General features: G+C 52.0%; 1 protein-coding gene across 2 annotated transcripts in view; it reads left to right on the plus strand.

Moving 5' to 3' along the window:
• Positions 1 to 22,604, plus strand: part of Acacb (acetyl-CoA carboxylase beta) — a 67,164-nt gene that overhangs the window by 43,825 nt on the left and 735 nt on the right. For both annotated transcript variants that reach the window (XM_042673419.1, XM_042673420.1), the window contains exons 31-50: positions 1,170 to 1,226; positions 1,455 to 1,496; positions 2,530 to 2,745; positions 4,745 to 4,900; positions 5,463 to 5,666; positions 7,420 to 7,575; positions 8,596 to 8,718; positions 8,820 to 9,089; positions 10,514 to 10,611; positions 11,980 to 12,100; positions 12,676 to 12,786; positions 14,950 to 15,093; positions 16,525 to 16,645; positions 17,826 to 17,922; positions 18,159 to 18,255; positions 18,689 to 18,824; positions 19,521 to 19,698; positions 21,172 to 21,284; positions 21,817 to 21,971; positions 22,337 to 22,507. In XM_042673419.1, the coding sequence (XP_042529353.1) occupies positions 1,170 to 1,226; positions 1,455 to 1,496; positions 2,530 to 2,745; positions 4,745 to 4,900; positions 5,463 to 5,666; positions 7,420 to 7,575; positions 8,596 to 8,718; positions 8,820 to 9,089; positions 10,514 to 10,611; positions 11,980 to 12,100; positions 12,676 to 12,786; positions 14,950 to 15,093; positions 16,525 to 16,645; positions 17,826 to 17,922; positions 18,159 to 18,255; positions 18,689 to 18,824; positions 19,521 to 19,698; positions 21,172 to 21,284; positions 21,817 to 21,971; positions 22,337 to 22,507 (2,766 nt within the window). The remainder of the gene's footprint in view (positions 1 to 1,169; positions 1,227 to 1,454; positions 1,497 to 2,529; positions 2,746 to 4,744; positions 4,901 to 5,462; positions 5,667 to 7,419; positions 7,576 to 8,595; positions 8,719 to 8,819; positions 9,090 to 10,513; positions 10,612 to 11,979; positions 12,101 to 12,675; positions 12,787 to 14,949; positions 15,094 to 16,524; positions 16,646 to 17,825; positions 17,923 to 18,158; positions 18,256 to 18,688; positions 18,825 to 19,520; positions 19,699 to 21,171; positions 21,285 to 21,816; positions 21,972 to 22,336; positions 22,508 to 22,604) is intronic.

The following is a 22,604-nucleotide window of genomic DNA, read 5'->3' on the forward strand; positions in this document are numbered from 1 at the left end:
GAGTTTAAAATGCCAGTATACACACACACACACACACACACACACACACACACACACACACACACACACACACACACACACACACACACAACCTCAAAAATGCTGACAGATAGGCAGGTATGATTTCATTACCTGTGTGACCTGGACAGGTTGCTTTCCTTCTCTGATCCTTAATTTCTCCATGTGTAGAATGGGATAGGGAGGTTCTTGGGTCATAAAGTCAGGCACTGTGAAGGTGGGGTTTACCCTCTTAATTTGTCTTCACCTCAAGACCACTTGGGAATAGTTGGGGGTCTTTTGGACGCTACTCATGGTCTTTTTTTTTTGTCACGGGGCTTGAACTCAGGGCCTGGGCACAGTTCCTGAGCTTTTTTGCTCAAGGCTATAGTGGTTTTGGGGAGCTTTTTGGTGGTCGCTTGTAGATAAGAGTCTCAAGAAGGATGCTGGTTTATACCTAATCTCAGCCTCCTGAGTATCTGAGGATCACGGTTCAAAGCCAGCCTGGTCAGGAAAGTCTGAGAGACTCTTATCTGCAAGTAACTCTCCAACAGCTGGAAGTGGAGCTGTGACTCAAAGTGGTAGGGCACTAGCCTTGAGCATAAGAGTTCAGGGACAGCGCCCAGGTCCTGAGTTCAGGCCCCTCAACCAACTGGAAATGGATGGTACTGACTCTGTCCCAAAATTGGCTGTGTCCTGCCTTATAACAATGTAGATTCATTTGTTCTTTAATTTGATGCAAATGGACTCAGTCTGTTTCATGTTTTTACATTCTTGTCTCCCCCCCAACTTCATTGAAGCATAATTGACTGATACAAAAACAACTGTGTACATTTACAGTACGCATGATTTTGTGCATATGCGTAGAGCACAAAGTCGAACTTTGTCTTCACTGCTCCACTGAAAATCTCCATAGTCATTAACATTGTTCTCCCATACCCACCACAGCCCTCTCCAAACCCACGCCGGCCTTAGGCAACCACTAATCTACGTCCTGTCTCTGTTCACTGGCCTGTTTGGGCTATTTTTGTAGACATGGAATCACATGGAGGTCTTTTGTGACTGGCTTGTGCATAGCAAGTTTGCCGGCCTCATTCACCCGATAACATGGACACAGTGGTGGGTCCTTTTTAAGGCTAAATAATATTCCATTGTGTCTTTTTAAAACGCAGAAACATATACTGGTGGACTATGGTCTCCGAAGAATCACATTCCTGATTGCCCAAGAGGTCAGTGAGTCCTTGTGAGTCCTGGTGGAATCAAAGCCTCGGGGCGGTGCCTCTGGTCCTTATTCTGTAGGGTAGGGAGGTAGAGATGAATGGGAAGGAAAGAATGCTTTCCAAATGCTTTGTTCCACAAGCAGACTGAGGCCTTATGAACAGTCACAGAGAAGAGGAAAAGAGCTCACTGACTCTTCACTTGAGTTCATTTGTCTTTTGTGTGGGTTTCTTTTACAGAAAGAATTTCCCAAGTTTTTCACCTTCAGAGCCAGAGATGAGGTATGATGTAGAGCCACGATCCTGTTTTCTTCCTGGCATGTGAGCTTCTCGTGAGGAATCTGTCCTCCACCCTAAAGGCAGCCGAGAATAGGACTCTCATCTCCTATGAGACCCCCATGATTTCCCACCTCGAACCACACGCTCAGGTTCCACCTTTTCACACTGGTCTCTTGCTTGGATTAGTTTTTTACTTGCAGGTTTATTAAGTAAGATAGTCTGCTTCTCTTTCCTCCCTTCCTCCAACCCCTCTTTCTTTCTGTGTCAGTCCTAGGGCTTCAACTCAAGGCCTGGCCACTATCTCTTTGCTTTTGTTGCTCAAGGCTAACACTCTACCACCTGAGCCACAGCTCTATTTCTGGCTTTTTGGTGGTTTATTGGAGATGAGCGTCTCATGGACTTTCCTGCCTGGGCTGGCTTTGACCTTGGATCCTCAGATCTCAGCTTCCTGAGTAGCTAGGATTTATAGACATGAGCCACTGGCACCTGGCTAGTTTCTTTTATTTTTACTTATATTCTGTTAGACCAGTGGTCGGCAAACTGGGCCTTGCAGATCGGCTGTCTGTTTTACAAATAATGTTTTATGGAAACACAGACACACCTACGTTATTACATCTTGTCTACTGTGGCTTTCACCCTAACACATTTAGTATGCGGCTTTGTAAGGGAAAGCTCACTGGTCTCTATTCTAGAACACACAGGCTCATTTCCAACAGAGAATCAAGACTCCGCCAAGTTCAAGGTTTTATATTTTAACTGATACAAAACTTGACTTTCCCATCTGAGCCCCAGACCTCTTTGAGCCTTGGTTATTGCTCGCAAGAAGGTGACAATGAATATTGGCTTCTGAGTGCCCGAGTCTCTGCAGTGCATCATGGGCCTGGACCATGGCCTACAGTTACTCTGTGTGTGTGTGTGTGTGTGTGTGTGTGTGTGTGTGTGTGTGTGTGTGTGTGTGTGTGTGTGTGTGTGTGTGTGTGTGTGTGTGTGTGTGTCTCCCTCCATCCATCCTCTCATGGGCTGGCCTGTTCTACAGTTTGCAGAAGACCGGATATACCGTCACTTGGAGCCAGCCCTGGCCTTCCAGCTGGAGCTCAGCCGCATGCGCAACTTCGATCTGACCGCTGTGCCCTGTGCCAACCACAAGATGCATCTTTACCTGGGCGCTGCCAAGGTGAAGGAAGGAACAGAAGTGACAGACCACAGGTTCTTCGTCCGGGCCATTGTCAGGCACTCAGATCTGATCACCAAGGTAAAGTGTCACAGGGTGATTCTAGTTCCCTTCCTCTGCATGCAAAACCTCCTGCCTTGGTCCTCCTTCCTTGAGTTCCTGCTCTGGACTTGGGCCCTGGGCTGCTGCCTAGAGATCAGAGGGTACACTGGACACACACAGCCCCACCTGGATGATGCTCCAGCCTGACATTGCTTCCTGGCTGCTGGCCCTTGAATCTACTTGTTGTCTCCTGTGTCTCTGAGAGAGGAGAGAAGGGAGCATGTAGAAAGAAGTCTGTGTGTTCAGGGAATTTCTTGTTAACTGACTGAATGAGTGATCATTTTATGTTGTGTCTTGGTTTTAGAAAAGTCATCTGTGATTACATTGTGAAAATTACAAACATTATTGAACACTGTTTTAAAAGGTTGCTATCAATGCATATAAGTTGTATAAGAGCAAGGTTCATTGTGACTTTGCCATGTATGCATACAGTGTACCCCTTCAACCTCACCCCCTCCACCTTCCCTCTCTCCTCCTTAAAAGTGTTTTGTTTAGGCTACACCCCAGCCTAGGGTGATCGAAGCTTGAAAGAGTTGCCAGGACCTGAGTTCAAGCCCTGTCCTTGGCAAAAAAGAAAAAAAAGTGGGTTTTTTTTTGTTTTTTTGTTTTTGTCAGTTGTGGGGCTTGACCTCTGGGTCTGGGCGCTGTCCCTCAACTCTTCAGCTCAAGGGTAGTGCTCTACCACTTGAGCCACAGCGCCACTTCTGGTTCCCTGGTGGTTAATTGGAGATAAGAATCTCACAGATTTTTCCTGCCCACGCTGGCTTTGAACTGTGATCCTCAGATCTCAGCCTCCTGAGTAGCTAGGATTACAGGTGTGAGCCACCAGTACCCAGCTTAAAAGTGTTTTTTGTTTTTGTTTTTGTTTAAAGTGAAAGAAGCCAATCATCAGTGGCTCATGCCTCTATAACTTACTCAGGAGGCTGAGATCTGAGGATTATGATTCTAAGCCAGCCTGGGCAGAAAAGTCCTTGAGACTCTTATCTCCAGTTAACCACCCAAAAGCCAGAAGTGGAGGCATGGCTCAAGTGGTAGAATGCCAACCTACAACAAAAACACCAAGTGAGAGCATGAGGCCCTGAGTTCAAACCCTGTTACCAACACACACACACACACACACACACACACACACACACACACAGAGTAAAAGGATCAGAATTGGCCTACAGAGGGACCAAATCTTTCTAGAAAAATATCATCCCTGGAGCTGGAGGTACAGTGTTGCTGACAGGAGACAGGGTACTTAGATTATATTAAATGATACACATGATTATTTTATATCTATATTAGATATGTTACATATTTGAGTGATATATATATATATATATATATTAAACTGGTTAGTGACTTAATAGGCGTTTTTCCATGTTAATGCAGCTTGATCAATGTGCATGGTATTGGATATGTTAAGCCAAACAGATCAGGTAGCCATTGAAAAGCTGGCTTGTCACAGTTCCAGGAAACAGGGACTGGGCGCGTGATGGGTTGAGGGGCATACAGGCAATGTCCAAGATTGGTCAGGTGGCAGAAGAGGTGTGAGGAACTGGGCTGAGCCTTCACTGTGGTTCTGAAGGAAGAGGCGAGGCGGGGTGCCCAGGAGGCCGATCTGCTCATTCGCATCATTTCAGCTGCCCTAGACTCCCATTGTCCTAGCTGATGGGGCAGGAGGACGGTGGCCTGGGGAGTAAGGGAGTGAGGAGAGGGGCTGAGGTATGGGATCTGGGTTGGCCTGAAGTGAGCAGGGCCCTCCAGGGGCGCTGTCTGCCGTCTCTGGGGCATGGCGGTCCCTGCGGGGTGAATGTCTACAGATGTCATAGCAGCAGCACACAGGAGGCGGGGCAGCCTGGGCACCTCCAGGCTGTGGATCGCTGGGCACTGGAGGAGGGGACCCCCCCCCCACACACACACCCAGGCTGGGCCTCGGACCAGCCACGGGCCTCTCGGGCCCTGGCCTCAGATTGGCTTCCTCCTCTGACAGGAGGCCTCCTTCGAGTACCTGCAGAACGAGGGCGAGCGGCTGCTCCTGGAGGCCATGGACGAGCTGGAGGTGGCCTTCAACAACACCAGCGTGCGCACCGACTGCAACCACATCTTCCTCAACTTCGTGCCCACCGTCATCATGGACCCCTTCAAGGTGACACCTTCCGGGGGACCCTTCCCCACCCCCTTCGGGGTTCACCTCCACCTAAGTTTGCAGTGTGTGGCTAAGAGGGTGTGGTCGGCGTTGGGCGTGGCCACACACGGGGGCGTGGCCTCGCGGGAGGGGGCGTGGCCTCGCGGCGCACGCGCAGTTGAGTCCCAGCAGCCGCAGGAAGACCTAGGCACGGGCTGTTGCATCCTGGAGCCAGCTTTCCGCGGTGCCCTCCTCGGCTTCGCTGCGGGGCCTGGAGACTGAGTGTGCCCTCGCGCATGGGTTCAGTCTGGGGTGGGGAGGGAGGTCTGCACATGCGAGCAAGGGGAACCGAGTCCCAGTCTGAGGCCAGGGGGTCCCGAGCTGCGAGCGGGCGGTGGGCGGGGCACGATCGGGTGTGATCCGGTGTGATCTGGTGTGATCTGGTGTGATCGGGTGTGATGAGTGTGACCGGGTGTGATCTGGTGTGATCGGGTGTGATCCGGTGTGATCGGGTGTGATCGGGTGTAATCTGGTGTGTCTGGGGGGGGGGGACCCCGCCGTGGACCCGGTGTGCTCCGTGCAGATCGAGGAGTCCGTGCGCTCCATGGTGATGCGCTATGGCAGCCGGCTGTGGAAGCTGCGCGTGCTGCAGGCCGAGGTGAAGATCAACATCCACCAGACCGCCGCCGGCAGCGCCGTGCCCGTCCGCCTGTTCATCACCAACGAGTCGGGCTACTACCTGGACATCAGCCTCTACAAGGAAATGACCGACCCCAGATCTGGAAGCGTGAGGCTGGGCCCGGCCGCGGGGGTGGGGGGGGGTCTCCATCCAAGCGGGGGTGGCCGCAGTGGCCCTCCAGCCTCGCCCGGGCGCGGAGCTCAGCCTCGCCCGGGCGCAGAGCTCAGGGGCAGGTCACCCGGGCCGGAGGAGACCCCGCGTGAATCCTGAGGTTGGATCTGACCCCCGTTTGCAAATTGTTATTATAAAGGTGATGTACAGATGGGTTACAGTTACATAAGTCAGTTAAAGAGTATAGTTCTCTCTCTCTCTCTCTCTCTCTTTTTTGTCATGGGGCCTGCTGGGCCCGGGCACTGTCCCTCAGCTCTTCGGCTCAAGGCTAGCGCTCTACCACTTGAGCCACAGCGCCACTTCTGGCTTTTTTCTGCTTATGTGGTGCTGAGGAATCGAACCCAGGGCCTCATGCATGCAAGGCAAGCGCTCTACCATTGAGCCAACTTTCCCAGCCCCAAGAGTACATTTCTTTTTGGACAAGGTCACGCCTTCCCTTGCTCTCTCCCAGTTTCCCCCCCCCTCCCCCCAAACGTAAGTTGTATAGTTCATTTTCAACATAGTGTCCAGTGAGTACCACTGCTGCATTTGTTCATCCTTTGTCCCTCCATTTCTGTCCTCCCCTCACCCTCCCAAAGACAGATAAACAGCGCAAAAAGGAGAGAAAACAAATAGCAAAACATTTAGAGAACCAAACCTCTTGTATTTGTTTCTTAAACTTTTGTGAACTAAATTTTATCTGTATGCATATGTATACATATATATGTACATGCATCTGTATATGCCTGCATGCACAGATGTGTATATGCATATGTAAATATAAGACCTTTTTTTGGTTTGATTTGATTTTGTGCTGGACCTGTGGCTTGAACCCAGGGCCTGGGCACTGTCCCTGAGCTCTTTTTGCTCAAGGTTAGAGCTCTACCACTTGGGCCACAGCTCTACTTACAGCATTTTTGTTAGTTAATTGTCTTAGAGATTTCCCTGCCTGGGCTGGCTTTGAACTGCAATCTCTAGATCTCATCTTCTTGAGTAGCTAGAATTACAGGCATGAGCCACTAGCACCCAGCATAAGACACATTGTATTTTGATAGAGACTCAAAACTGCCAAGAAATTGCAAAACTTAGGACAGAATATGAAACAATGTGGCAATTTCTCCAGGTGTCCTTCAACTCGCTTTCCTCGTGGCACATTTTGCCCCAATCATGTTACCAAAAAAACAGGAAAACAGCCAAGTGATGGTAGTTCAAGCCTGTAATCCTAGCTACTCAGGAGGCTGAGATCAGGGATCAAGGTTCTGAGCCAGCTCAAGTAGACAAATCAGTAAGGCTCTTATCTCCAATCAACCAGCAACAAACTGGAAATGGAGGCATGACTCAAGTAGTAGAACACCAGCTATGAGCTGGTGTACACACACACACACACACACACACACCAGAGAATTGACACTGGAACAATACTGGTTAGGTTAACTACAGACCCTATTCAGATTTTGGCAGTTTGTACACGCGTTGGGGTGTGTATGTGTGTATGTATGGTTGTATTTCTGTTGTGTCACTGTGTCCCCTGTAGGCCCTTCCTGTCCTGGCTGTCCCCAGGGATGAAGTGAGCCTGGGCATCTTGGGCACTGGGTTTGTCAAGCCAGGGTCGCGCTCTGCTCCTCCGTTGGGATTCCACTGGGAGCTGGGTAGCGGTCAGCCGGGCTGGCTCTGATTCCACTCATTTCTTTCTCCTTCCTTTCTGGTTCAGATCATGTTTCACTCCTTTGGCAACAAGCAAGGGAGCCAGCATGGAATGCTCATCAACACCCCCTACGTGACCAAGGACCTGCTTCAGGCCAAGAGATTCCAGGCACAGTCCCTGGGGACCACCTATATCTACGACTTCCCAGAAATGTTCAGACAGGCGAGTCCTGAGCAGGGGAGGGGCGGGGTACCACCCCCAAGGGCTCCTATGACTCTTACCCCACCAGAACCCAGCCCTCCTGTTCCGTGGAACCCAGCAAAGAAGGTCTTCTTGGGACAAAAACAACAACAAAGTAGCTGGGTGCTGGTGGCTCACACCTATAATCCTAGCTACTTAGGAGTGTGAGATCTGAGGATTGAGATTCAAAGCCAGCCGGGGCAGGAAAATCTGTGAGATTCTTATCTCCAATGAACCAGCAAAAAACAAAAAACAGCCCAGAAGTGACACTGTGTCTCAAAGTAGTAGGACACTAGCTTTGAGCCAAAAGAGCTTAGGGATAGCACCCAGGCCTTGAGTTCACCACCACCGCCAACAAAGTGAAAACGTACTTCCCCGTCTTATGCCAGAGTGCTGACATTTTAATATGTCCTTCTAGTCCTTAGGCAGGTGCTTACTGAGGAGGCTTGCCTCCAGTCCTTTTTTGTTTGCTCTAGTTATTTTGAGATAAGGTCTTATACTTGCTCATCTGACATTCGATCATATAAGTCACCCCTCCAGCCCTGACTTTTGCTGTTTATTTTGGAGATGGAGTCTCAAGGACTTTTCTGCCCTGGCTGGCCTTGAACTTTGATTCTCCTGATCTCAGCCTCCTCAGTAGCTAGGGTTCCAGGTGTGAGTCACCAGCATCTGGTCCTTTTCATTGATACCCACCTGTAGTTTCTTATTTAAGAAGTTGAGGTAGGAAGATCACTTGAGCCCAGAAACTGAAAAACAAACAAACAACTCCTCCATCCCCCCCAAAACCTAGCCTGGGCAAGGAGCCATGAGAAACATAGTTCGACAAAACCACCTGCTGGGTGCTTAGGTGTTTATTATTCTGCATGTTTCTGGCATACTTTACATATTTTATGACTGCAAATGAGAGAAAGAACTAGGCCGCTATCTCAGATGACATGATCATTAACTCTAGCTCCCCTACCGACACCTTTGGTTTCTTTTCCTCTTCTTTCCCTTCCTCAGGCTCTCTTTAAACTCTGGAGCTCCCCAGACAAATACCCCAAAGATATCCTGACATACACGGAGTTAGTGTTGGGCCCTCAGGGCCAGCTGGTAGAGATGAACCGACTTCCCGGAGGGAATGAGGTAGGAGCTGGGCAGGTCTCAGCCCTGGGCTGGAGTCAGCCTTTTCCCACTGATTCCCAGGAGACACACAGCTGCTTCCCGGCCCCTTTTACCCCTGCCAGGTGGGCATGGTGGCCTTCAAAATGCGGATGAAGACCCCGGAGTACCCAGAAGGGCGGGATGTGGTTGTCATCGGCAATGACATCACCTTCCGCATCGGGTCCTTCGGCACCGGGGAAGACCTTCTGTACCTGCGGGCCTCTGAGCTGGCCCGAGCGGAGGGCATCCCCAAAATCTACCTAGCAGCCAACAGCGGGGCCCGCATTGGCCTGGCAGAGGAGATCAAACACATGTTCCAGGTGGCCTGGGTGGATCCAGAAGACCCCCACAAAGTACGTCATGAAGTGGGGGTGCCATTCAATGGGTGGATCATCCCTAAAAGAAAGCAAAGAAACAGGCAAACAGTATATTGGTGATATTAAAATTTTATTAAGAGGTGGCAATTAGTGGATAAAATAATCCACAAAGGCTTTTTATCAAAGCCAGGTTCAGTGTCTCATGCCTGTAATTATAACTACTCAGGAGATTGGGAACTGCAAAAAGTTAAGGAGACCTCATATCAACTAAAGAAAAGCTGGGTTTGGTGGTGCATGCCTGTCATCCCAGCCACAAGGGAAACATAAATCGGAGGACTGTAGCCTAGGCAAAAAGCAAGATCCTATTTGAAAAAGAATGGAAGCAGCAAAAGATGAGTCTATGGCTCAAGTGGCTGAGCACCTGCCTAGCAAGTATACCAGGCCCTGCATTCAAACCCCAACACCCTAGTTTTTTTTGTTTTTGTTTTTGTTTTTTAATGGCTTTAATCCTCCTTTGGCGGGAGAGGGTAATAATGACAAAGACCTTCATAAATACTGAGCTGATCTGCACAGGGCAGCTTCTAGATGCACCCGGAACACAGACACAAACACACAAACATACACACAACCCGACCCAAACACAAACCAAATACACACAAACTCTACCCAATCCAACACACGTACAAACTCAGCACACCCACACAAACCCAACACACAGACACATACACAATCTCAGTGTACACACACACAACCCAGCACACACACACACACACACACACATACCACAGACTCAACACACTAAAATAAATATACGTACAATCTCAATTTACACACACAAACCCAACACACATACCCAACTCTAGTGTACAGACATACAACCCCAATGTATACACACACAAACCCAACATGCAAACAATATATACACATAAAACACACAAGAAACTCAACACACACAAACTAATGTACACACAAATAGACAAACCCAGTACACACACACACACACATACGCGCATGCGCACATACACACATGAGTGCCTAAGCAGTCTGTATACAGGCCACAGCCCATTCTGAGAGCAGACCTGTGGTTTATGAGGCTTGCTAATGTAGGTGGACACATTCTGAGCATCCGCACCTCTAGTGTTGCCATTTCAAATGCCATGGTAGCTGGGCGCTGCTGGCTCACACCTGTCATCCTAACTACTCAGGAGGCTGAGATCTGAGGATCACAGTCCAAAGCCATTCTGGGCAGGAAAGTCCCCATGAGATTCTTATCACCAATGAACCACCAGAAAACCAGAAGTGGCTCAAAGTGGTAGAGCGCTAGCCTCGAGCAGAAGAGCTCAGCGACAACACCCAAGCCCCGAGTTCAAGTCCCATAACTGACAAAAACTAAAAAACTACACAGTGGCTGTCACTCCGGGCAGCTAGACTCCTAGGCTCACTGAAGTATATTTCTTAAGGGCTTTAAGTACCTGTACCTGACCCCCCAAGACTACACGCGAACGAGCTCTCTGAACACCGTGCACTGCAGACACGTCGAGGAAGGAGGAGAATCCAGGTAAACAGCCTGCCAGGCACCCTGACACTTGTTCCTGGTTTTGCATCCAAAAGGAGTGAGCCCTTTCTCCTGCTCATTGCGCAGCGAGAATCAGACTGGATTCTCTCCATGTCCAAGGAGCCAGAGGCTCACGGTTTATGATTCATTATCCAGATGGATGCAGGTGGGTGAAGATGGGGATTCTGTTCTTTGAGAATCACCAGTGGCTTCCCTATTTTTTTTTTCTTGGGTAGGATAGACCACATCAGAATTTTCCAGACATGATTTTTTTTTTTTGAGTGTTGGTGGTATGTGCAGGAGGAAAATTTAAAACAAAGTAGAGTGTATAAAGGAGTTTGGGAGGCACGGAGTTAAGTCAAGTCTAACGAAGTGTCTTTCCGGTAGGCCTTTTCAGGGCGATTGTTGAGCTGAAGTGCTTGGTGAATTTGAATAGGGTCCGACTACGTGGTATACTTAATGTTTGTGTCTTGTGTATTTGCCATCCTGGGGCTTGAACTCTGGGCATGGGCACTCTGTCCCTGAACTGTGTTTCTCAAGGCTAGTGCTCTTACTAATTGAGCCACAGCTCTACTTCCAGCTTTTTTGGTAGTTAGTTGGAGATAAGAGTCATGGACCTTCCTCCCTGGGCTGGCTTTGAACTGCAATCCTCAGATCTCAACCTCCTTGGAGGCTAGGATTACAGATGTGAACCATCGGCATCTGGCAGTCTATTTCTTTTTTTTTTGTCGGTTGTGGGGCTTGAACACTGGGCCTAGGCACTGTCCCTCAGCTCTTCAGCTCAAGGCGAGTGTTCTACCACTTGAGCCACAGCACCACTTCCAGTTTTCGGAGTGGTTTATTGGAGATCAGAGTCTCACGGACTTTCTTGCCCAGGCTGGCTTTGAACCTCGATCCTCAGATCTCAGCCTCCTGAGTAGCAGGCATGAGCCACCAGTGCCCGGCTGTCTACGTCATATTTTGTGGCCATGGAATCTAGGTTGATTGACTGATCATTGAGTCAGCAGCTTCTCATGTGTGCCCCCATCTCTGTACAAGGCCACATACTAATCTAGATTGTTCTGTGGAAATGCGGATGTGGGTGATATTTCACAGAGAGCCTCTAGAGGGCGCACGTCTTTGTCTGGGAGGGGAGTCGCTGCTGACTTTTCAGAAATGTTAGTGCCCGTTGTGAGGGCTCTAGCCCTCTTTCATTCTCTCTTTCTCTCTCTCTTTCTTTCTCCTTCCTCCTTTTGTAAAGTTTTACCTCCACTTATCCTGTTCCAATACTTCTTCCTACTCCTGGCTCCTGCCATGAGTCCCACGAACGAATGTACTGACCCCAGACATTGCCAGGCAGAGCGCAGTCTAACCCGCCTCCGGTTCTTGCAGGTACGTCGTCACCGACATTATCGGGAAGGACGACGGCCTGGGTGTGGAGAATCTCAGGGGCTCGGGCATGATAGCTGGGGAGTCCTCCCTGGCTTACGACGAGATCGTCACCATTAGCATGGTGAGTCCCCTCTTTAGTCCCTCTTTGTTTCCCTGTTCACCTGTCAAACCATCACAAAGCAGGGAGAAAAAAATCGGGAGCCACTCATGCCAATCACCAGCAATACCTGTTGTCAACGCTCAGCCATTCTTGTCTCCTAACATTCCCCCTTGGACTTACTTACTCAGGATTCTTCAGGGTTTTCCTCTCCTTTTTTGATGAATTGGTTAACGAAAGAAGCCGTTGCCTAAGTTGGACTTGAACTCATTATGCAGCCCAGGCTGGCCTCCAACTCTTGATCCTCCTGCCTCTCAGCCTCCCAAGGGCTGGGATTAGAGGAATAAGAGGAGGGGCTGGAGTCCCAGGGTCCTCTTCATGGCCATGCTGCCAAGGCCATAACACACAGCCATTGGAGAACACAGTATCTGGAGCCAAGCTCTGAGCTGTGTCTTGAAGAATAAATAGCCTCTTGCCTGGCTGTGTGGGCCTACGTCAGGTTGCCACTGGCTAAAACCTAACTTTCATTTGTGCCCAACAGGGTCTTGAACTCTGCCCGCTGAGGGTGGAGTCCTTGTGAAGGGGTTCTGTCTCCACAGGTCACCTGCCGAGCCCTGGGCATTGGGGCCTATTTGGTACGCCTGGGCCAGAGGGTGATTCAGGTGGACAATTCCCACATCATCCTGACGGGCGCGAGTGCCCTCAACAAGGTGACGAGATGGGGCCGCAGGCCATTTGTAGTTGTCTGGGGGCCCTCATGATCCCAAATAAGTTCTTCTTCTTCTGGAACTAAGTTCCTGATTTACTTTTTTTGGGGTGGTGGCGGGGGGGGGGGGGGGAAGGAATGCTAGTGGTGATGGTCCTGGCATTTGTGAACTCAGGGCCTCACACTTGCCAGACAGACAACTCCGCCATCTACCCCAGGGATCATACCCCAGTTCCTTCTGCTTCCATTACTTTGCAAATAAGATCTCGCTTTTGGTCTGGTTGGCCTAGACCGCGAACCTCCTGTTTAGGATTCCCGTGTTACCTAGGTTGATGGCACATGCCACTACACCCAGCTTTTTTTTTTTTAATTGGTTGCAATGAGGATTTTTATGACCTTTTTGCCTGAGCTGGCCTCGAACTCCAATCCTCCTGATCTCTACCTTTCAAGTCGCTAGGATTGCAAGTGTGAGCCATCATGCCCCACTACTCTTGTCTTTTTTTTATTTTTTATTTATTTTATTATTATTTTTTTGGGGGGGGGTCCAGTCGTGGGGCCTGAACTCTGGGCCTGGGCGCTGTCCCTCAGCTCTTCAGCTCAAGCCTAGCGCTCTACTGCTTGAGCCACAGCGCCATTTCCGGCTTTTTTTTTTTCTGCTTATGTGGTGCTGAGGAATCAAACCCAGGGCCTCATGCATGCAAGGCAAGCGCTCTACCACTGAGCCACCTTCCCAGCCCGTCTTTTTTACTTTTTAACTTTAAAGTTGTATTATACTTTGCAGAGAAAGACCTCCAAAGCAATGTTGGTGCTTCTATACTGTTGGTGCAATACTCTCCTGTGTTCTGAATTCCCATGGTTAACTTTAGTGACTGTGCAGCCCCCATATCTAATGCCTGCCCAGATCCCAGGAAGGGGCTCAAAGTCAGGCTCTGAGGGAGGTTTTGGGAGACAATGGTCTTATGTATCTCAGGCGAGGCTCGTACTCACTACCTAGCCCAGGCTGGCCTAGAACACATGATCCTCCTACCTTAACCTTCTAAGCTCTGGGATTTCAGGCATGGCCACTACATCTGGCTACAACATCAGAAAACTCTGAGATGAAGTTGTAAAGTTCGTTTTTGACATAACGACTTGTACATCTCATTGTTGCAATGGGTCCACCTGTATCCCTATTTAAACGATTTGTTTTTCCCTTCCCCTCCACAAATGATACCAACATCAAGTACAGTGAAAGCAGGGGTTATACTGTGGGGGAGGGACATACAAAGGAACAAAGAAATAATCTTATAAATGTGTTAGAAACAATCACATGAAAAAAAAACATTTGAATACATATCTTAGGGTTCATTTCCCTAACATCACCTTATCTGACCTTTTCTGCTTGACTCAGACATATACTAGATATTGCAAATAAGGGAAACCATGGGACCTATGTTTCTTTGGGTCTGGCTTACTTCACTTAATTTTTTCCAAGCCTTTCCATTTCCTAACAAATGGGGCAATGTCATTCTTTCTGATGGAGGCATAGAATTCCATTGTGTATATATACCACATTTTCTTGATCCATTCATCTATTGAGGGGCATCTGGGTTGGTTCCATATCTTAGCTCTAGTAAATAATGCTGCAATAAACATAGTTGTGCAGGTAAAAAAAGAAAAGAAAAGAAAAGAAAACTCTGAGATGAGTTGCATGGAAAAAAAAAAAAAGAAAGAAAGAAAGATTGCCTGGTGCCGGTGGCTCACACCTGTCATCCTAGCTACTCAGGAGGCCGAGATCTGAGGACCATGGTTCAGAGCCAGCCAGGGCGGGAAAGTCCATGAGACTCATTTCCAATTCACCACCAGAAAACCAGAACTGGCACTGTGGCTTAAATGGTAGAGCGCTCACCTTGAGCTGAAGAGCCCAGGGATAGCGCCCAGGCTCAGAGTTCAAGCCCCATGACCAACAACAACAACAAAAATGATGATGTTGGTCACAGATGCCTGGGGGCTCCCTGTAAAGATTCTGCCGTGGCCAGCCTGGGTGTAGTCTGGGTGAGCGGGTTTTCTAACACTCACAGCTGATTTCAACGTGCAGCATGAATGGGGGACCCGTGAGCGAGCGGCTGTGCGGTAGGCGGAAGGCCTGAGCTGTGCAGGACTTTCTAACCATGTTGGGTGAAAGCAGGTCCTGGGAAGAGAGGTCTACACGTCTAACAACCAGCTGGGTGGCGTGCAGATCATGTACCACAACGGCATCTCCCACATCACGGTGCCCGATGACTTTGAGGGCGTCTATACCATCCTGGAGTGGCTGTCCTATATGCCAAAGGTACGGCATGCCCCTGGCAGCTCCGCCTGGGAGACCCTGCGGTCAGGCTCATGTCCTGAGCGGTATCCATGTCACTTCCGGGGTGGAGCTGGAAGTGCTGCCATATATCTAGGTTAGGTTTGCTTTTCCTTTCTCTCTCTTTTTTCCTTCCTTCCTTCCTTCCTTCCTTCCTTCCTTCCTTCCTTCCTTCCTTCCTTCCTTCCTTCCTTTCTTCCTTTGTTTCTTTCTTTTTGGGTCCAGTCATGGGGCCTGAACTCTGGGCCTGGGCGCTGTCCCTCAGCTCTTCAGCTCAAGGCTAGCACTCTACCACTTGAGCCACAGCGCCACTTCCGGCTTTTTTCTTTTTGCTTATGTGGTGCTGAGGAATCGAACCCAGGGCCTCATGCATGCAAGGCAAGCACTCTACCACTGAGCCACCTTCCCAGCCCCATCTTTGTTTCTTTCTTTGTTTCTTTCTTTCTTTGTCTCTCTTTCTCTGTCTGTCTCTGTCTCTCTCTCTCTTTCTCTTTCTTTTTTTTCAACTGGGGGGCTTGAACTCATGGCCTGGGTGCTGTCCATGAGCTCTTTTGCTCAGGGCTAGCTCTCCACTACTATGAGCCACAATGCCACTTCCAGTTTTTTGGTGGTTCCTTGGAGATTAGTGTCTCAAGGACTTTCCTTCTCAGGCTGGTTTTAAACTATGATCCTCAGATCTCAGCTTCCTGAGTAGTTAGGGTTCAGGAGTAAGCCACCAGTGCCAGGCCCAGGTTTGCTTTTCCTCCTTCTCCTTTCCCTCTCTGATCCTGTCCTAACCCTAAACCTGGCTGTTTTGCTGGCACAGATGTGTCACCATCAGGATGCTGTCTGCTGGTCCTTTACGAAGGGTGAGGCTGCTTCTCAACAGAGGCAGCACTGGGTAGCAGAGCCTAACCAGCCTGGAGTGGATTCTTGGCTTCCTCATCAGGAAAAGTGTGGTCCTGGAGTTCTTCCTGAGCCTCAGTTTCCTCATCTATGAAATCGGATTAATCTGATAATGACATGAAATGATGCTCAGGGCTCAGACTTGGTGGCCCCAGACAAAGGCTGTTTCTGATTGGTGGAGAATTGGTTTGGCCAGGAGGCATTCGTTTGTGCCTCACAGCAATTTCTGAAAGGCCAGTTTCTGCTCTTCTACAGCTGTAGCCTCTCCTGCCTTTTATTCCCTTCCCGTCTCCATCGAATCCATCTGTATCCAGAAGAACACTCAGGTGTCCAAGAATCTAGATTTCAAGAGAATCTATGGGCAAATCCATCTTTGCATTTTCCAACCAGAACAGCAGTCTCAGAAGCCCTAGGGAGAGGATAGCACTGCATAAGTAGGCATAATCATAGCCAGAGGAGGAGCCTACACCCATAGTGGGCATTGCTGACAAGGGCTGGAGGCTGAGCTGCACACCTGACTTTTGTTCACAGGATAATCACAGCCCAGTCCCCATCATCACGCCCACGGACCCCATCGACAGAGATGTGGAGTTTGTCCCATCCAGAGCTCCCTATGATCCCCGGTGGATGCTTGCGGGAAGACCTCACCCAAGTAAGTGCTCGAGTATTTTGCCAGGGCCCTGGGACTCAGGTTTCCTTTCTAGGCCTGGGGAAAAGGAATTAGGTGGAAGCAGAGATATTCATTCCCTTGTCCCAGAGGCTGACGGGAGTGAGGGAAGGGAGCTTCTTCTGAGCTGCAGACCAACAAGGGTTGGAACTGCTCATTTCTGGAATCAGTAGACAGAGCTGAGACCCAACAGCGGCCATAGCCTCCCTCCCCAACCTGCTCTGGCGTCTTCCTTCCCTCCCTGTCTCTCTCCCTCTCTGTGTCCCTCCCTCTCTCCCTCTTTCCCCGTCTCTGTGTTTGGCTGAGCTCTTACAAAAGGTACTTAGCTTCCCAGGATGAGTATCTTCTTCCAAAACACACGCATGCGCACACCTGTTCCCTCTTGCCCCCGCTGAAAGGGACGTTGCTGTTTCCTGAAGCTCTGATCCTCCTTCCCCGCCACCGTAGCCCAAATGTAGAATTCCCCATACCACCCCCTGTGGACACCCGTCTGTCCCTCCAGCTGTGCAGTGCGGGAGTACAGGCCCCCAGCCTCTGGCCAGCAAAAGAAACAGCACTGCCTTCCACTTCTGGGGAGACATTTCTCCCTCTTAGAGCTCGGTTGAAAAGCATCCTGCTTCTGACTGACAGTGCTTCTCCATCCGTGTGGGCCCACCCTGAGGCAGAGACTGAAGCAGGGCACACATTCCCCCGCCCGGCTCTCCTCTCCTCCTCATGGCAGCCACGCATGCCATGCTGTGGTTCCAAGGCACCGGAGGCAGCTGTGGCTGGGGTTGGCGCCCCGTCCTGTGTCTCTGCCTCTGTGGAAACCAGGGGCTCAAAGACGATATTCTCAGCTCCGATGCCAGGGAGGACATGGGATGAATTTTCCAGGGCCAAGTGGTCTTTCCCGAACCCCCACCTCCAGGACAGCAGGCAGGACTGTGGTTAGCCTCTCAGACTATCTGGTGTTGACAGATGCAGTTAGATGTTCCAGAAAGGTCTAGAGTAGGTTTTGCCGCCATGGGTGGCTGGGTTTTGTGTGGCTTGGAGAGGGCTGGGATTGCCTGGCTGTGGCGGGCAAAGGGCACATGGCTGATGACATTGAAGTCAGCTGTGCCACCGGGGGCATCCTGGGGCGCTCACCCGCCCCAGCTCAGCCCAGCCTCTGCCCTCCCGCCTGCAGCGCTGAGCGGGGCTTGGCAGAGTGGATTCTTCGATCAGGGCAGCTTCAGGGAGATCATGGCGGCCTGGGCCCAGACGGTGGTGACGGGCCGAGCGAGGTGAGTGGGGGCCGCACCCACAGGCCTTACCGGGCATCGGGGTTCCCAGCCCATTGCTGGAATGTTCCTGGAGCCCAGCAGGGCCTGTGTGTGTCAGGCAAGTAAGTGTCCTACCCCTGAACCCCACCCCGGCTCCTCGCCAGCCTGTTCCTCAGCAGTGCGGCCCCTCAGCCCACCCACAAGTGCCTGTGGCCCTTTTGGGGGTGCCTCCCAGCTCCCATCCGCCCTCCTTGCAGGCTGGGGGGCATCCCCGTGGGCGTCATCGCCGTGGAGACGCGGACGGTGGAGGTGGCCGTCCCTGCCGACCCCGCCAACCTGGATTCCGAGGCCAAGGTGAGGGACGGGGAAGCCGTGGCCGCCGCCTGCGGCCCAGCCCACAGAAGCATCTGGCCAGGGAGGAGGGTGGACATGCAGAGGGCTCGTGGGAGCTCTGCCTGGCCCTCCTGCGATCCCTCCATGGGGCGCGTGACACTATGCACTGTCCCGCAGTCCCCTTCCTGTGTGCCCCCTCCCGGGCGCAGCCAGGCTGAGACTGTGCGGTTTGCTTAGCATGGAGTCACTGATGGCCCATGTGGGGCCAGAGGGCCCCTTGGCCCCTTGCTGGGCTGCAGCAAGGGTCTCGTGAGGGCCTGACGGATGCGCTTTGGGCCTTCCTTGAGTCCCGGCTCAGGAGTCGCAGGCCACAAGGGTCAGGTAGCATGGGGCGGGGCTGTGGCCCCCTGACCCCGGGGTGCTGCTGTGTGACCCAGGCCGTTCTGGGTTTCAGATCATCCAGCAGGCCGGCCAGGTGTGGTTCCCCGACTCCGCATACAAAACAGCGCAGGCCATCAAAGACTTCAACCGGGAGAAGCTGCCCCTGCTGATCTTCGCCAACTGGAGGGGCTTCTCCGGAGGGATGAAAGGTAAGGGTTCTGCGCCCGGTGCCCGCACCCCAACCTTCCATTCACCCTTCACCCCTGCCAGCCAACAGCCCCGCCCAGAGGCCCAAGGCCACCATTGCCTAGCAGAGTTGGCTGTTTTTTGTTTTGTTTTTTGGTTGGTTTTGTTGTGGTCAGTCCTGGGGCTTGAACTCCGGGCCTGGGTGCTGTCCCTGAGCAATTTTGTTCAAGGCTAATGCTCTACCACTTTGAGCCACAGCACCACTCCTGGTTTTCTGTGGTTCACTGGAGATAAAGAGTCTCGTAGACTTCTCCTGCCTGGGCTGGCTTTGAACCACCATCCTTAGAGCTCAGCCTCCTGAGTAGCTGGGATTACAGGCGTGTGCCACCAGCGCCTGGCTCCACATGGTCTTATCGTGACTGTGGCTGGGTAGTGGAGGGAAGTATCTGGATGGGATGTCAGGGCTGGGCCTCCTGTGGGCGAGGACAGCAGCCTGTGTCATCTGTGTCATAGTCTCAAAGGGACCCGGTGGGGACAGTCACCACAGAGCCAGACCCTGCCAGAGAGAGGTGTGCAGGCTGCGCCTCGCCCTGCCCTGACTCCCCACCCAGGGCCCATGGCTGGACATGCTCTCAGGACCCTGGAACTCCCCCCCCCCCCCCGAGGCCTCATGGGTGGGCGAGTGTGGGCTGTGAGCCCGAGCAGGTCTTCCTTTGCAGACATGTACGACCAGGTGGTGAAGTTCGGGGCCTACATCGTGGACGGCCTCCGGCAGTACACACAGCCCATCCTCATCTACATACCCCCCTACGCCGAGCTCCGCGGGGGCTCCTGGGTGGTCCTCGACTCCACCATCAACCCCCTGTGCATTGAAATGTATGCGGACAGGGAGAGCAGGTGGGTGTACTGCCCTGCTGGGGATCACAGGGAGTTATCCGCGCTTGGAGGACAGCAGGCTCTGGGCTCACCAACCAAGGCAGTGCGTGCCTTTAAGAGCCGGAGACATTGTCTTCCTATTCACCTCCTTCCCCAGGAAGTTTGCAATTAGAAAATAAATATAAAGGAAAGACCAGGCATGCCTGAGCTCCCTGGAAGCCAAGATGAAAAGAGAAATACAAGTTAGGACCCTCTCACTAGACTCTGGGCCTAGTATGGTATTGACTCCTGTCAGATGGGCTGGAGATACTGGCTGGACAAATCACTGAACAATGATGCACGCCAGGATACTGCCTTCATGGCACAGAAACCTTTGGCCCATCCTTTGGGGGAGAGGGGGGAGTGGATTTTTTGACAGCAGGTCTTTTTAGAGAGGAGGGTGACAGAAATGCCTACAGCCCAGGAAATGCTGCTTTCAGAGTGAACACTCTGCTTCAGGCTGTGACGGATGTAAAGGGCTGCAGAGTAGCTCTCCCTAAGATGTAGTTCACAGCTTCATCCGCCGAGCCAGTGGATTTGAGTGCCTACTATGTGCCAGGCTTTTCGTTGCGAGTTGTGGTATGGTGGCGCATGAGTCGGGCCTGTCGAGCGTTGGTGCCCAGGTGTCCTCATGGGTTGCCGCGGACCTCAGTCCTCCAGGGTGATTCGGGATCTTGAGCCACATTCACGTAGGATGGGTATTCACTTTTCACTCTGGCCACTAGGAAGCTCAGAGCTGCCTGTGTGGTACTCCTCCAGGCCAATGGGAAGAAAGAAGCCAGGAACCCTGAGGGGTGAGCAACAAGGCTGGGAAGAGGAAGCCGCTTATTTGGGGCCACAGTGAGCACTCACTGTGTCTCGTGAGCACTAAAGAGACTAGGAACTGTGTCTTGGTCTTAGGAGAGCTGAAGTTAGCCAAGTCAGGAAGGGTGAAGTCCAAAGATTTCAAGTCACAGAGGAAGTCGAAGGACTCCGCCAGGTTCAAGAAATAGTGACTGAAAGAGTTGATCAGGCCGGGCGCTGGTGGCTCACACCTGTAATCCTAGCTACTCAGGAGGCTGAGATCTGAGGATCGCAGTTCAAAGCCAGCCCGGGCAGGAGAGACCGTGAGACTCCTATCTCCAATAAACCACCAGAAAACCAGAAGTGGCGCTGTAGCTCAAGTGGTAGAGCGCTCGCCTTGAGCTGAAGAGCTGAGGGACAGCGCCCAGGCCCAGAGTTCAAGCCCCACAACCGACAAAAAAAAAAAAAGAGTTGATCAGCCCTTCCCTCTGCAGATAGAGGCAGATAGAGACACAGAGGGCCAGAGAGGGGAAGGGATGCATGCAGAGATACACAGCCTCTGGGAGGAGAGCTGAGGACCGATATGGAACCTCTCGTGTCCACCCTCCGCCTCCCTGAACTGGAGCCGGTGAGACCATGCCTCCCACACCCAGCCCACTTGGTCTTTTCCAGAGCGGGGGTTCTGGAGCCGGAAGGCACGGTGGAGATTAAGTTCCGAAGGAAGGACCTGGTAAAGACCATGAGAAGGATCGACCCGACCTACAAGAAGCTTGTGGAACAGCTGGGTAAGAGAGGCTCAGGGGCAGCTCCTTGTAGAGGCCGGCAGGCGCCCGCCGGGCCCGAGGCTGGTAGGTTTTGGTATGTTAAAGATAGAAGATAGAGGAATGGGAGTGTGGATCAGGTCAGGTAGAACGTAAGGCTCTGGATTCAAATCCCAGTGCCACAAACAAATAAATACAAATTTCAAAATAAAATGAGGATCCAAAAACAGATGTAATACTTGAGGGATTCTCAAATGGTTCTCATTTCCAAATCCGCCTTTGTAACCAGGGGGGAGGGGAGGCTGAGCACAGCAGTTCACCCCTGTAATCCCAGCTACGTGGAAAACAAAGGTAGGAGTAGTACAATGCCCCAATCCAATGCACGTCTACCCACAGCAATGGATGATGGCATTCCGGAAAGTTTTGGCCAATTGAAAGCTGAGGCCCACACCTCCTGGGGCCAGGCCTGTCCCACAAACTTGTTAGTCCTCCCAGGGGAGGGGGACGGTCCCGCACCCCTGCCATCCTGACCCGCTTGTGTACCGCTGGCTGGCAGGGATGTCTCAGCTCGCCGATGAGGACCGGAAGGACCTGGAAGCCCGGCTGAAGGCACGGGAGGAGCAGCTTCTCCCCATCTACCACCAGGTGGCGGTGCAGTTCGCCGACCTGCACGACACGCCGGGCAGGATGCTGGAGAAGGGTGTCATCTCCGTAAGGGCCTCTGAAAGTCACCGGGTTTCTGGAGGAGGCCTGGGCTCAGGCTTTGGGCCGTGGGTGGTTTCCAGGTGTGGGGCCCCCTAGTCTAACCTGTGCCGCTTCACATTGCACCTGGGCGAGGTTCAGAAGCCAGGTCTCCTGCCACATCTGCCCAAGTCCTGCCCTAGCACCTTGCCTTCCTGGCACAGGCCTGTGTCGGAGGGCGGAGGGCTGCCAGGCCGGGGCAGGCACCAGTCAAGTGCATTTCATACTTGGCCCTGCCGTGCCTATGGCGTCCTGGACTCTGTGGGGCAGGTGCATCGCCCCGGAGGGCACGGGTGGCTCCAGGGCCCCCTCCGCTCTTTTATCCCCGTCCCCAGGACGTGCTGGAGTGGAGGACCTCGCGGGCCTTCCTGTACTGGCGGCTGCGCCGGCGGCTGCTGGAGGACCAGGTGAAGCGGGAGGTCCTGCAAGCCAGCAGCGAGCTCAGTCACGACCACGTGCAGTCCATGCTGCGCCGCTGGTTCGTGGAGACCGAGGGCGCCGTCAAGGTGGGTCCTGGGTGGTGGGGGGCGGGGGGGGGTGAGGGGGGGACACCGGGCACTGGGGACTTGGGGCGACCCTGGTGGTGTGTCCAGCAGCCGGTCT

The sequence above is a fragment of the Dipodomys spectabilis genome, unplaced genomic scaffold, assembly GCF_019054845.1.
Source record: "Dipodomys spectabilis isolate Male_0828 unplaced genomic scaffold, ASM1905484v1 ptg000826l, whole genome shotgun sequence".
Lineage (NCBI taxonomy): Eukaryota > Metazoa > Chordata > Mammalia > Rodentia > Heteromyidae > Dipodomys > Dipodomys spectabilis.